This window comes from Convolutriloba macropyga, unplaced genomic scaffold (genome assembly GCF_964194025.1).
Source record: "Convolutriloba macropyga unplaced genomic scaffold, txConMacr16.3 SCAFFOLD_5930, whole genome shotgun sequence".
Taxonomy (NCBI): Eukaryota; Metazoa; Xenacoelomorpha; order Acoela; family Convolutidae; genus Convolutriloba; species Convolutriloba macropyga.
Window position 1 is genome coordinate 1 of NW_027449898.1, and position 13,490 is coordinate 13,490.

The 13,490-nt window shown below is 35.3% G+C and overlaps 1 protein-coding gene across 1 annotated transcript; it reads right to left on the reverse strand.

The window, feature by feature from the left end:
* Window positions 1-4,702: 4,702 nt before the first annotated feature.
* On the reverse strand, window positions 4,703-12,957 carry LOC142355404 (uncharacterized). The gene is made up of 5 exons (XM_075407594.1): window positions 12,009-12,957; window positions 10,197-10,412; window positions 7,080-7,406; window positions 5,289-5,591; window positions 4,703-4,737 (listed from the first exon to the last, which is right to left on the reverse strand). The coding sequence occupies exons 1-5, from the start codon at window positions 12,955-12,957 to the stop codon at window positions 4,703-4,705; spliced, it is 1,830 nt and encodes a 609-aa protein (XP_075263709.1).
* Window positions 12,958-13,490: the final 533 nt, after the last annotated feature.

Below are 13,490 nucleotides of genomic sequence, written 5' to 3' on the forward strand. Positions count from 1 at the left end.
AGTGAAAAATTTGAAAATATTTACATTGAGATGGTTTCTTGCATTATGATAGAGATTTAATTTTCAGAAGTTTTGAAGTTTGGAATTCATAATTGGCAGCAAATGTTTTCAGTTTTGCTAAACAATAACCTCGCAAAATTTCTTACCCCTACTGACCTCCCCATTTGAATTTTTTTGTAATTGCTTTTAAAACTCTGAAGATCTATCAAAATAATAAATCGTTTTGCAAATATTTTGTTATCTAAATACGAGCATGATCAGCTTATGACTGCCAAAAGGAGTTTTTCCATTCATTTAATATTGGCAAGAATTTACGAATCACTACAGCTGCAGTCTTTATTCTTCTGCCCTATCTGAAATATAATGTGAGTATAGAAATTGAAATGGTTTTTTTCTATAATTTGGAAGTATACATATCAAGAAAAAAGTGAAAGGAAAGATAAGACGCTTAACAATTTTTTTTTCATAGAATAGAAATATTTTTTAAACAATATGATTGAAAAAACCTAAATGTGCAAACGGGCCAGAAGACGAAAAAAATTTGAGAAGAATTTGACATTCATGATAATTTTCATCATTACTTGAGGGGAAAAAAACAAAAAAAAAACCTATTAAACTTTCAACAAAAATTTAGCTCAGCATTGAATTTTTTGTTCCAATTTATCTCTCGAAACATACGCATCTTTACAGCAACACGAATTGTTAACAAAGAGATTGTTAACATATCTCAACTGAAACTTACTTGCTGGATTATTGAAAGAGAACCATTGTTCATTCAAGATCTTTTAAGATAAACATATACCGAAATGAAAGATTTTGCAGGATAGGTATTCGGTCTCTAGAGTGATAAAATGTCGGACTGTCTATTAAAATTTGGTTCCCATTGCCGCTCGCCTACAAAATCATATTATTTTACGTTTGCGGGGAGGGTAAATGACCGACAAGATGGGTGGTACCATGAGAACCTTACCATTATTATAAGTATCAAATTTGAGCGGTAGAAAAACATCAATTTTGATTTGCAATATTTTGGTGACAAATCTAAGATATGTTTTATGTTGTACCTTTACTTTTTTGTTATTTTACAAGCATGGGGGGGGGGGCGTAAAAAACACTGGGTGGGGGGGGCAAACAGGGGTCTTTCCCCATTATAGCCCTCATGAAATATAGCCCCCATTAAGGGGGGGTATAGATTATCTGACCACTAAGCTGGGGGGGGGGGGGGGGGGGGGGGGGGCTATAATGCGAAAGACCTCAAAACAGATTATATCCGATAAATAAACGTCAGAAATTGCTTATTCGGTTATTCTGATTGCTTTTTGCTTTGTTGTTCGAGCCCTTCCTGTTGCCAGGATTGTGTAAAATTTGCAGGATCTTTTCCGTTTTTACCCCCCCCCCCCAGTGCATTATGCTCCACCCAGTTACAGAGCAAGTGTCATTACATGGTAAATCAACATGTAAATTTTGGCACGTGCTTCTGGGGTGGGGGTGCAAATAATATGCGCCCACTAAGCGGGGGGGGGGGGGCACAATCGGAAAAGATCCAATTTGCAATGCACAGTTTTCTCACATTTTGAGGTAAATTTCTGGGTCTTTCCCATTATAGCCCCCCAGCGGGGGGGGGGGGGGCTATATTTTCATGGGGGGCTATATTTTGATGGGGGGGGCTATATTTTGATGGGGGGTTATAATGGGAAAGGGATCTTTTCCGTTTGTGCCCCCCCAGTACGTTATGCGCCCCCCAGTTACAGAGCACGTGCCATTTCATAGTAAATCCTATGTAAAAATATTGCACGTGCGTCTGGGGGGTGCAAATAATATGCGCCCACTAAGCTGGGGGGGGCACAAACGGAAAAGATCCTGGGAAAGTCCCAAATTACTAACTACTTAATTTTAGGTCTTTCCCATTATTTAGGTCTTTCCCGCGTGGGGTGGGGGTCGCTATAATGTGAAGAACCCGTAATTATGATCCAAAGAGGCACAGTGGCACCGGGGGTACACTACACGTAATATACTTGGTTGAAACTTGGCGTCTATCCCGTTATACCCCCCTAGCGTATTGGCTATATTACGCATACCCCCCATTATGCTAAACAGACAAAAATGGGGGAGGGGCTATAATTTTACTTGGGGGGGGGGGGGGGGGGGTATTTGTTGTCTTCGCAGTATTTTGGAGTCTCTATATAACTTTTAGCCGCACAAACTTGAGAAGATTTGAGGAAAAGTTCAATGAATACTTACAGCGTTTGTTGGCTTCTTTCCGTGAAATAATTTTTCCATCACTTGACCCTTTTTCGCCCATTTCGACCTCTTTTCTTTTTGTACTACTGTTTACTCACAAAATAATGTTAAAGATATTTCTCAACTCGAACTGCATTCTTTAAATGACAACGGAAAACTCCATGAGTTTAATATGTCAGCCATTTTTCATTGTTTTCAATAGTCGTTTGTTTTCGAATCGCAACGAGATTTCTAAAAACAAGCACGTGACGATGTGAGTGACACAACGCGTGCTCTCGCAACAATTTCGAAAGTGACCTTAAAATGACCTTCAAAAGGAGGTTAACTTGTAAACTTTGTCATTTGAAAAATCTGCCCCAGGCTGAGGTGTGCGCTCGAAATCCTCCTGATCCCATCGTACCAGACCGAAAGTACCTCTGATCAGACTCAACCGCGCTTGATAGTTTCTATGCGCTCAAAGTGCGTTCGAATTCGCCTCTGATTAGGCTCAAGTTTACTCGACAGTCTCTCTGCGCTCGAAAAGACCTAATCGGACCCACCTGTGCGCTTGAATTTACTTCAGATCATACTCCCAGGGCGAGTTGTCACCGATAAAAATCGCTAAAACTTTAAAATCGGTGGTGAAAGCACTAAAATTTTTTGAGAATTCCCGTTCTTAGCAGTGAATGCGGTAAAAACAATTTTACCGCTAAAATTCGCAAAACTTAGAAGTATTGACCAATCCATAAGAAGCGTCTTGGTATACAATTAAATAAAATCCTGTTTTTATTCCGGTTTTTATCAAAATTCTCTAAAGGAGACCGGCGTTTGATATCAGCTGGACCTCTTTGGTTCTGATCACACCCATTTGACCTTCGATGAGTCTCTGATCAGAACGCTGCTTTACTTTTACCTCTGGGCAGAGCCGACATCTCTCATTTAAAAACGAAATAATGAAATTTTAATGCACTTGAAAAGTTAGCTGATCAGACTTATTTGCGTTCGAAGACGTTTCTGATCAGGCCCAGTTGCGCTCGAACCGTTCATGATCGGACCCAGTTGCGCTCGATCCGTTTATGATCAGACTCAGTTGTGCTTGAAGCCGTCTATGATCGGATTCAATTGCCTTTTGCGTTCGAAATAGCCAATACACCATTACATAGTAGATCATTACGTAGAAATAAAGCAGGCGCGCGGATGAGGGGTGAAAATGATATGCACCCAGTAGACTGGTGGGGGACAACAAGGATAACAAATTTGTGGTCTTTGCGTAGCAACAACCGCAAAACCATGGAAAAAAGTTGCGTAGAAAAGTTGGGGTTTTCCCTTTCTAGCCATGATGAACATTTGAGAGCCCGCCAGTTATAGTTTACTAAAGCTATTGGGTTAGGAGTTATACGTTATATGACAACCAAACTAGAACAGGAGATTTTTATAGGAAACGCCTAAAACCCTATCTCACAACAGGTCTTTACTCTTTACTTTCAATTCTACGTCTACTCTCTCTCTCTCTCTCTCTCTCTCTCTCTCTCTCTCTTTCTCTCACTGTCTCACTATCTCTCTCTCTCTCTCTCTCTCTCTCTCTCTCTCTTTCTCTCCTTGTGTGTATGTACGTATGTCTGTCAGTATGTATGCATAAGTGTTTAGTTTTTATTTATAAAAAAAGAAAATCAAAACAGCTTCTCCAATTTACAGCAGCTATTCTAAATTTGTTGTAGTGTTGTTCACCAAAACCTTCCTGAAATGTCAACTATTTGTTTTGATATCAAAACATCGTTTCCGACTACCTAATTCGGTCTTCCAAAAACTCCGATTCCATCGATATTGTGAAACTAATCTTTTAAATAACAAATTCAGATTAATAACTTAATCTTTTCTTTTTTTTCGAATGAGAACAATAACGTTATGTTTTTAGCGCTCTACACATTTAATATTTTTTCATTTGATGAAGGGTTTTCTAAAAATTAGCTGCATTCATGCGATCAATTATAAAAATCAAAATTTTACTATACCAGATGAGATTTTGTAATTGAACTTGATCTTCACGAGAATAGTTGCAATTTTCATTTTTCAAAAATATTTCAAGAATCACTCTTTTTTAAAAAGCAGCTGTCTTTAGTGATTCTTAACACTAAGATTAGGCGTTATAAAAACTGCAAAGTGTTTTTTTTTGAAAATTGAAATGGGAACCCCTTAGGATTCATTTCTAAGGATTCATTTTTAAATGCTTGATGCGTAAAATAAAAGCTAAATTGAAACTTTGATTTTGCAAATATATTTTTTTGGCAATCAGACGGACTGTGATATTTTTATGTACAGATACTTTTGTTAGTTTTCCTGAGTAAAAAAATTTGAGTGTTATTGTCAGCAAAATTTGTAAAGTTCATCTGATATTTCAACTTTGGGTTTCATTAATGAACCACAAGAAGTAGAACAGCTGGCCGCGAAATGAAGATGACGACTGTTGTTGCAAAACTCGTCATCAAATTTTTCCTCCGCAGCGCGCCACCGTTTGATCTAAAACGTAAATAAAACAATGAAACTTCCCAACTTTTTTTAAAAAAAAAATTGGGGTAATAAGATTTGCTTTCACAGGCCACCAGTTCATAATGTTTGAACAGCGTTTCAAGTTGCATTACATTATAAGCCAAAAAGCAATCAAGTATGATAAGGTGCTGAGGTTTGGTTCTGTCTGGTTATGCATAACTTTTTTTTTATAAATTTTGCATTATTTTATAGAAGTTTGTAAATTTTTATAAACTTTCCATTAATTTTCGACAAGGGTGGTCCGAATGGTTCTGATGAAAGCTGATTTCTGTATGGACCGATTTCATCATCGCATATAAATTTTAGGACGGTTTTAAATAAAACGGGGTAAAAATAAGCAAAGTTTTTCGTGTTTCGTATTATAGCCCCCCTCCCCCCACACACTCACACACATAAACACCCCATGGTCAATAGAAAACGTTCACCCCCATAAACCACCCCTCCCCACATACAACATAACGGGGGACTTTCACGGGACTTTAATTGGACCCAAAAAGACCCAAAAATATAATAAATTTTACCTGTAATGTTAAAATCAAGAGAGAAAACATCGCTAGTTACTATAGCTCCGTTTCCACAGTTTGTCAAAGTTCCCACAGACAACGTGAAGCTAATGTTGTACTCGCTCGTCTCAGTTGGCAAGTCGGTTATTGTTATCGGGAAATCATCCCGGTCAAAAGTTGTTCCTACAATTTCGTAACGGGACAGACTATATACGGAAAGAGTTCCATTGTCAAAGTTGGGCGTATTTTGGCTCAAACTGATTGAAATGGAAGTCTGGGTTATGGGGTCAATCCCAAAGGACGATTCGAGAACCCGAGGAACTGAAATTAAATAATACTTGCAAACACGTCTTATCATAAAAATGGCTGTTGTTAAAAAACAGTATGAGGTAAAAACGATTCATTGAAGGATTTATCCTAGAGAATCTATTAACTCATCCATAACTGACAAGGAAATTGACATATCATTCGAAACTGAACGGAGAATCAAAACGATACCTCTCATAAAAAAAACTAACACGCAAGAAACGAAAACTAAACTCATTCAATTGAGAGTACTCTACAATAGCCTATCCACTCTTGACTTTGATATAATAAAAAGTTTGAGAAAATTTAAAGAGAAGAATATGAAAAAACTGCTACACGCCTTCCTGGACAATTACATAAGCGATTCCATTTTTTTGGAAACTTATATTGGTAGTATGTTCGATAAAAAACAAAGTTTTTTTCAAACCTTTTTTTTTAGCTAAATTCAATATATAATATAAATTTATAATATAAAGATTGAGAAACTTTAAAAAAATTGAAAAAACTGCTACACTCCTTCCTGGACAATTACATAATCGATTCCAATTTTTATTTGTATTGGTAGTATGCTCGACTACAAAAAAAGTTTCCTTGCAACTATTTTTTTAGTTTAATTCAATTAAATAGTTGGTGCGTAATATTGGTTTATTAGACCCCTTTTTTCTTGTTCCTCTTAAATGGTCTAGTGTAAGTAACTAAATGATTTTGGTACATATAATCTAATTTTGAATAGCCGTTCGGTGCGACGCATTTTACTCTAATTTGTTTAATTATTCGAAGCTTGAACAATTTGTACTGAAAACAAATGTATTATTATTATTATTATTATTTTTATTATTATTATTATTATTATTATTATTATTTTTATTATTATTATTATTATTATTATTATCATCATGATGATGATGATGATTATTATTATTATTATGATGATGATTATTATTATTATTATTATTATTATTATTATTATTATTATTATTATTATTATTATTATTATTATCAATATTATTATTATTATTATTATCACTTTGTTTATCCGAAGTTTTTTTAAATACTTTTAGCGCAATATGGTTTATACTTTAGCAAGTATTTTGATAATTTACAGGCTATCAAGATCTCTTATACACACCTGAAGGAAATGTTAACTTGTTTCCTTAAATTTTTTTCGAAAATTTCTGATTTTCATCAAAAATTTCAGTACCTGCATTTTCCTAATTCCGAACTGCGAGTGTGTGCATTTTTATTTTGCTCGGAAAAGATTATAAGCAAGTTTTAAAAAGCCAGCTCCTTAGATTATACATTTTTCAAGGCATGCGCGGAAATTTCTTTAATTTTTTTCAACAATATCTGTGAAGAGAAGTGAATTTAAAAAGCATTTTCTTCTAAAAAAAAACTTCAATCAGAAAATCTGAAATTCAATGTTTTTTTAAACATTAATCTACTTTGGTAAAGAAAGTGTGTGCATTGAAGGTGTTCTAGTAACAAGCATCCATCAATTCTCACCTGTGCAAAAGATGAAGGAATTTCTGGAAAACGTAACGAGCACCCCATCATAAGTAGATTCATTCACAGTTATTTCGTACGAGGTCCCTGCCGTCAAATTGCTCAATTTCAGCCAAGCTTCGATGACTGGAATACTGTTCACTTCATAAACAATATTATCACATGCGTTACTTTGCACCGTTTGACAGGACGCAACAATATCGGCAATTAAAGCGGTTCCGTCAGGGTCCAGAATTGATAAATTGGCGCTATTTTCGGTCGATTCGAATAAAGTCACGTTTACTCGATTTGTATATTCGGTTGAACTTCCTTCAGTTGTCGTTGCGTCTGTGTTTGAATCATTATAGCTTCAACTTGAAATACCGGGGGAATAATATTCAGATTATTCTGTTTCGACCCCCACCCCCAGTATGGGTATATAATGGGTATATCAATTTTACGCCCACAGGCTCCTGAGTAATTTTTAGATAGCAATGTGCTAACACTAAATTTGTATGTGGGGGGGGGATGTGTGAGAAAAAAATTCACGAAAGAACCATTCCCCCGAGAACTGAAATTTAATTCACCTTGATAAGAAACACTACGACATGGTTTTTCTGTTTGAGATCATGACATGTAACTTGGCAAGATAACCTCAAGATATGTACAAACTTGCACGATCGTTGCATTGGAATATAAAAACAAGATCTTGTCTAGATAACCAAGAAAGATTAACCGTAATTGTCGAGACATACCAAGTTGTGAAAATAAAATTAAAAAAAAAAAACACCTCTAAAAACTTTTGAACAAAACAAAAAAAATAAAGCAAAAATTATAAAGAAATATTGGAAAGTTCAGCTGACGATGGTTCTTTCCTTTTCCTATTGGGATCCACCAAGTATCTTATCTCAAATATCTTTTGATTTCTTCATGCTTCATTTGTTTTAGTTTTAATATTGCTTTCTGTTGCTCTCTGTTTATTGGAGTTTAGAGATTTGAAAATTCTTTTTATTTCACTTCCATTAGAAGCTGTTTTTTTGGTCCCGAGAATCACGCCAAGAATTGCTTGACATATCAAATATCCTGTCGATGTTTTATCGTGGTGTTCCGAGACATTTTTGCTTAACAATATCTTGGCGAGACGATTTATCTTTCACAAGAGTTATCTTGAATTACGTGGCCAGGTGTATCAAATTTTGTTTCACTGGGTAGCTTTTTAAGTATCATAAATTATCATTTTTATTTTTACAAAAACGTGCAACCTCCAGTGTTGATGTTAAACATCTTACCAAAATTCAAAGTGGAAGCGTTGTTTTTAACTGGTAACTTTTAACTTATTTCAGAGAACACATCTAGAAAATTTTGCATAGAAGAATTGATCAAGGTCTTATAGATGCATGTTGGTTCAAACTTTCAATAATTCTGAACATGACTAACATGGCCTCTGGTTAGACCTAATTACAGACTGTAACTTTTGGTCATACCATAAAATGCCCACCGATATCCTGCTCTCTTTTCAAAAAACTCTTATTTGTTATAATATCTGGTATCTAAAATGCTGCTGATGAACTCATCATTGTAATTTGTCACAAAATCTCGAATTTTTTGTCTATTTTTTACAAACGCTATAATTGAGATCAAAATATCATTAATTTGATATTCCCTCTAATATATAGTTAATTTATTATCAAATTGAAAGGATTTCACAAGGAGTTTTTTTGGAACATCAGTTAGAAATAGAAAAATTCTTCAATCCAAATACTAAATACTTTATAAATACAAAAATACCTTTCATGATCCCAAAAAATCTGAACTTGTGCGTCTTTGTTGATTCAATTAAAATGTCAAGTTAAAAAAAATTTAGATACAATGGCAAATTTGCAGAACAAACCAGATCAAAATGTAAAATAATGATTGGTCTACATGTCCCGGATCCACTGTAACCATCAAATATTTTCCAGCATACTTAACCATCAAAAAAAACCATTATGAACACTCAATATGGCGTACAGAAATTACTATTGTTATTCACACTTCTTATCACCCTAGTTGAGAAATTATCCGTTTTTGAACATGAGAAATCGTTGGTATCTTTGTTTTATTCTAGCCAAAGGCAACAAAATTCTTCTGATTTTTTGCCGGTATCGTCGTTTTTGATCGTTACTTAACAAAAGAAAGATTGGTAACGTCATTTTAAACGTAAGACAGATTTGGTATTGTCGTTTCTTAAACGTTAGAGAGATTCGGTATCGTCGTTTTTCAAACGTAAGAGATATTCGGTATTTTTGAGAATAATACCATGAACTTTTATCTTCTGAGTTTTAACCGCAGATTAGTCCGGCAGACCGAACAAAAAAAACAGTCGGCATATTCGGTTTCAAACCTAACCAGTGGTCACAAAATTTGCTTGCAAGGTACAAGAAAGTACAAAACACAGTGAATGCGAATAAATCAACATAATTCTAAAAATTTAAATTGAATTCAAAATAAACTTTTGAATTCAAAAATAACTAAGAAATTGATATTCGTTCGTTTATTTCTGTGAACAAGCTAAAGAAGAATTTTCAATGGTTTCGTATTTTCTTTCAGTATTTTTATCTAAGAAGTACGTTTGAAATTCCTGAGAAAAAACCGTACAATAACGTTTGGTTACATTATAAACAAAATATCATATTTTCCTATGGAAAAAACCGACAATTTCATTCGCCTAAAACCGAAGCTTTCTTACATTTTAAACCGAATATACCGAGGCTTTCTTACAAATTTTTGTTGTTTTTGTTTGTTCTTCTCAACTAGGGTATGCTATGCTATAGAAACAACAATAGGAGCAGAAGCTAGATTGTACACAGTTGCTTATGAACACCAAAAATTTGGACACGGGTAAACGAGGAAACAGCTTTTTAGTTAAAGACTTAGTCTTTTGTTTTTTGAGCGATGGATTTATAAATTTGAAAACAACTATTTCCTTTTTTGGAACCCAGTGCCGACAAGATTTCAAGGTCCAAATCAGACCCTTTTTTCCAAAAAGTCAAGCAAGGACTGCATTGGCCAAAAGTATAAGATACCGATGCAAAATTATTATTTTTTAATGATAAAAATGAATGTGAGTTTTGTTGTGCTATATGATTGCATCATAACCGCTGTGATTGGTTGCGATAACTGCTTCTGAAGTTGTTTGAGCGAATGATGGGTTAGTAGTTGTTTCGTCTCCCCTCAATAGTTCGTATGATCGAATAACTGGCCCTGAGCTATGCTGGTTTATTTCATAGAGCCACAGACCAGGAATTCCTGTATTCGTACCGGAGACCAAATCTGAGACGTTTGCAAACCCAGATCCAGGAAGCTCCACTGGAACTAAAAAGTTAGATTATATCTAAGAATATTTCAGAAAGTACCCGCAAGCAATAAGAAATGTTATTTTTTCTTTATTCTTCCGTACAAAACTTTGTACAGAGTAATCCTAAGAATGCATGAATTATTAAATGCGTAAAATTGTATAAGATTGGCGTCCCCGGTAACTCGAAAGGTTTTTTTTGAATTAGGTCTTAGACATTTCATGCTAAAATGCCTCGATGGCTAACACCCGGAGCGAGGTTTCACCGTTAAAAACGACTAAATGATGTATAAAATTTGCGGTGATTTTGATGCAAGAATTTTAGATCTGTGTTCAACACAGTGAAACAAAAAGTTGTTGGCTGTGAAATATCAAGCGGTGAAAATTAAATTAAAATTTCACTGCTAAAAAACGCTATCGGGGTTGGGAAAAAAATGCTTAATAATGCTCTCAAATGTGCTGAAATGCGCTGAAACTTTGCAAGAAATAAGGTGAAAACCACTGAATTTTCAAAAAAAGGGCTGACTGCGACTCGATCCCTGCTCTCTGATGCCGTAGTCATCCCTTATTCCACTACACCATTGATTCCTGAAATTCTTCCCACTAAATTTGATTTTATATTCATAAACAGTTTAAGAAGAAATGAGCTGAAATTATGTAAGAAATCCCCTGAAAATTCAGCTCATTTATTACATATTTTCAGCGCAATGTAGCGCTTTTAAGTAATATTAAACATTTTTAAGCTTTTAAGTATATTATGTAAGATTTTTGCGCTGAAAATTTTGAAAAATCAGCGCGGTCAGCACATTTTAGCACATTTCAACGCATTCAGCTAATTTGTTACATAAATTTGGCACGTTCAGTGCACTTCTTACAAAATAATGCGCTGAAATGGTGCTGACATCTCAACCCTGGACAAAATATCACCTCTTATATTCAACCGGTGCTAGGAAAATTGGTCGACAGGGCGTTTAACCGACAAGGAAAAAATGAGAAATGTAGCCGACAGTTTTATCATAATGGGTAATAAAAGTCCATAATTGGTCCATAAATCAGTAGTTCGGTTGTGATAGATCCATAGCAAGTCCCACGGGTCGCTGAGGCATGGTCATGGCCCGCGAGGCATGGCCAGATGCGGTAAAATACGATCGGACCACGGAAAGACCTTCGTTACACTAGTTGATGTAAAAACTGCGGTATATTTGTCCGCTTATGAAATAGTGTTTTAAATTGGCCAAACACAGCTTTAGAATAAGTTTTATTGCTCATTTTACTTAAATTGTCGGCTAAATTTCCCATTTTTCGGTTGTCGGCTAAACGCCCTGTCGGTCAATACGGCGGCCACCTATTCAACCATATAGTGGAGTCAACCTGATTTAAAAACAAAGAGAGGTAAAAAAAATCGGGCATTGCTTATGCGGTTTGTTTTGTATGAATTGATAAATTCACAACTAACCTTAGAAAATTTCACCAATGTCACCGAATTTACTGCTAAGAGATGTCATGAGCTGTTTGCGGTGGAAAAATTCTTTTCTATCAAAATTCGCCTGTAATCGTACATGATTTCATCAATATAAAATTATAAATTTTAAAGCTATTCGAATCGAAGTTCTTACCCAGTATATTGGGACCAGTCACACCAGCCCTCATAAATTCACCATCTTGCTCAACAAAAAGCAACTCGAAATAATCAAACAAAAGAACACATTTTACAGATTCCATACACGCCAACACAAGCTGAAAAGTGTTCTGTGCGTCTATTATGTAATAAGGTTGGGCAACTTTATACCACGATATCGATAATGCCCAAGTTACGTTAAAATCAGTATCGGTTGTAACATTTTCGATAATCGGAAAATCAGCCTGTCTTATACCAGCTATCACAATATTGTTTAAGTACCACTTGACATATTTTCCAAATTCTATAAAACGGTAGAAAAATGAACTAGCTAGACTTTCGTCATCGACGCCGTCATGGTAAGCCATTTTGTAATAGGTTGTTAATGACAAACCAGCGTTTTTCCACGCTTCAACATTGCGCGCTCCCGTCGCATTCGCGCCATAAAATGGGTTCAAATTATAAGTAATCGCCGATAATTCTTCATTCGTGGAGTTACCGAAACTCTCGAACGCGGTTGCCCATTTTGTACAAATTGGTTCTTTATAATAAGATTCTTTTTCCGAGCTATATATACATTCTTTATCGTAAAAATTGTCAATTCTCGTGTTGTCGATTAGCCCGGCCGCAATCATGGTCGTTGTTGCCGAGTCAAAATCGCTCGGTGCTGACAACTCGGGCGGGGTTTCAAGGGTTCCGGCGGTTCCGGGCACAACATATCCATTTTCACATACAGTTATTTGGGAATAACCCACGTTCCCGATTTTGAAGTTTAAATTCAAAGATACGTTGGCAACAACGCAAATATCGGCAGCTTTGTTCATAATTTGATAACCATCGGAATTCGCAATGCTAAGATGAAGAGGACCGCTTATTGTAAGAGTGAACGAGGGTGAAATCGCGGAAGCAAGACAGTATGTTAGAGTAAATAACGCGTCGAAATTCATATTTTAACAGTAACGACTGTAGCTGTGACTATACCAAAATTCAATAGCCGAGGTGTTCCGGTCGGTCAGTTTTGGTGCCTATATTAAAATTTGAAGTTTGGTCTTAGAAAAGCACTTGAAGATAAAGAAACAGTTAAATTTCTGCAAAATATCAAATTTTGTTAGTGACTCATCAAAAAACTTTTTTTCAAATTAAAGAAAATTGACTAGCTCTTATAGCCTATTTTTGTTCATTTTAGATTCATTTCGAAAATTAATCTATTGTGTTTTTGACTCCAGCCGAGTGGGCATAAAAATTTTATGAAATTTTCCATGAAGTTTTGATTTAAAACGTCGGTTTGTAGGGAATGTAGAAAATTTACGGTAAGATAGATTTAAGTTGAACAATAAAGACGAATATCCATAAAACTATCTATAATTGATATATTTGGTTTCAAAAATTGGGAAAGAGCATCCACTTTTGCGAAAACACGTCTAAATCTAATTCATGTTGGTAAATTATGGTAGATATTTTCAGAATCATATTAAACTAT

Excerpts from the sequence above, each read along its gene's own strand:
- LOC142355404 (XM_075407594.1), bottom strand. The coding sequence starts at position 12,957 with ATGAATTTCGACGCGTTATTTACTCTAACATACTGTCTTGCTTCCGCG. Across the intron at positions 10,413-12,008 it reads GACTGGTCCCAATATACTGG|TTCCAGTGGAGCTTCCTGGA; the intron begins GTAAGAACTTCG and ends CTAACTTTTTAG. Across the intron at positions 5,592-7,079 it reads TTCCTTCATCTTTTGCACAG|TTCCTCGGGTTCTCGAATCG; the intron begins GTGAGAATTGAT and ends ATTTAATTTCAG.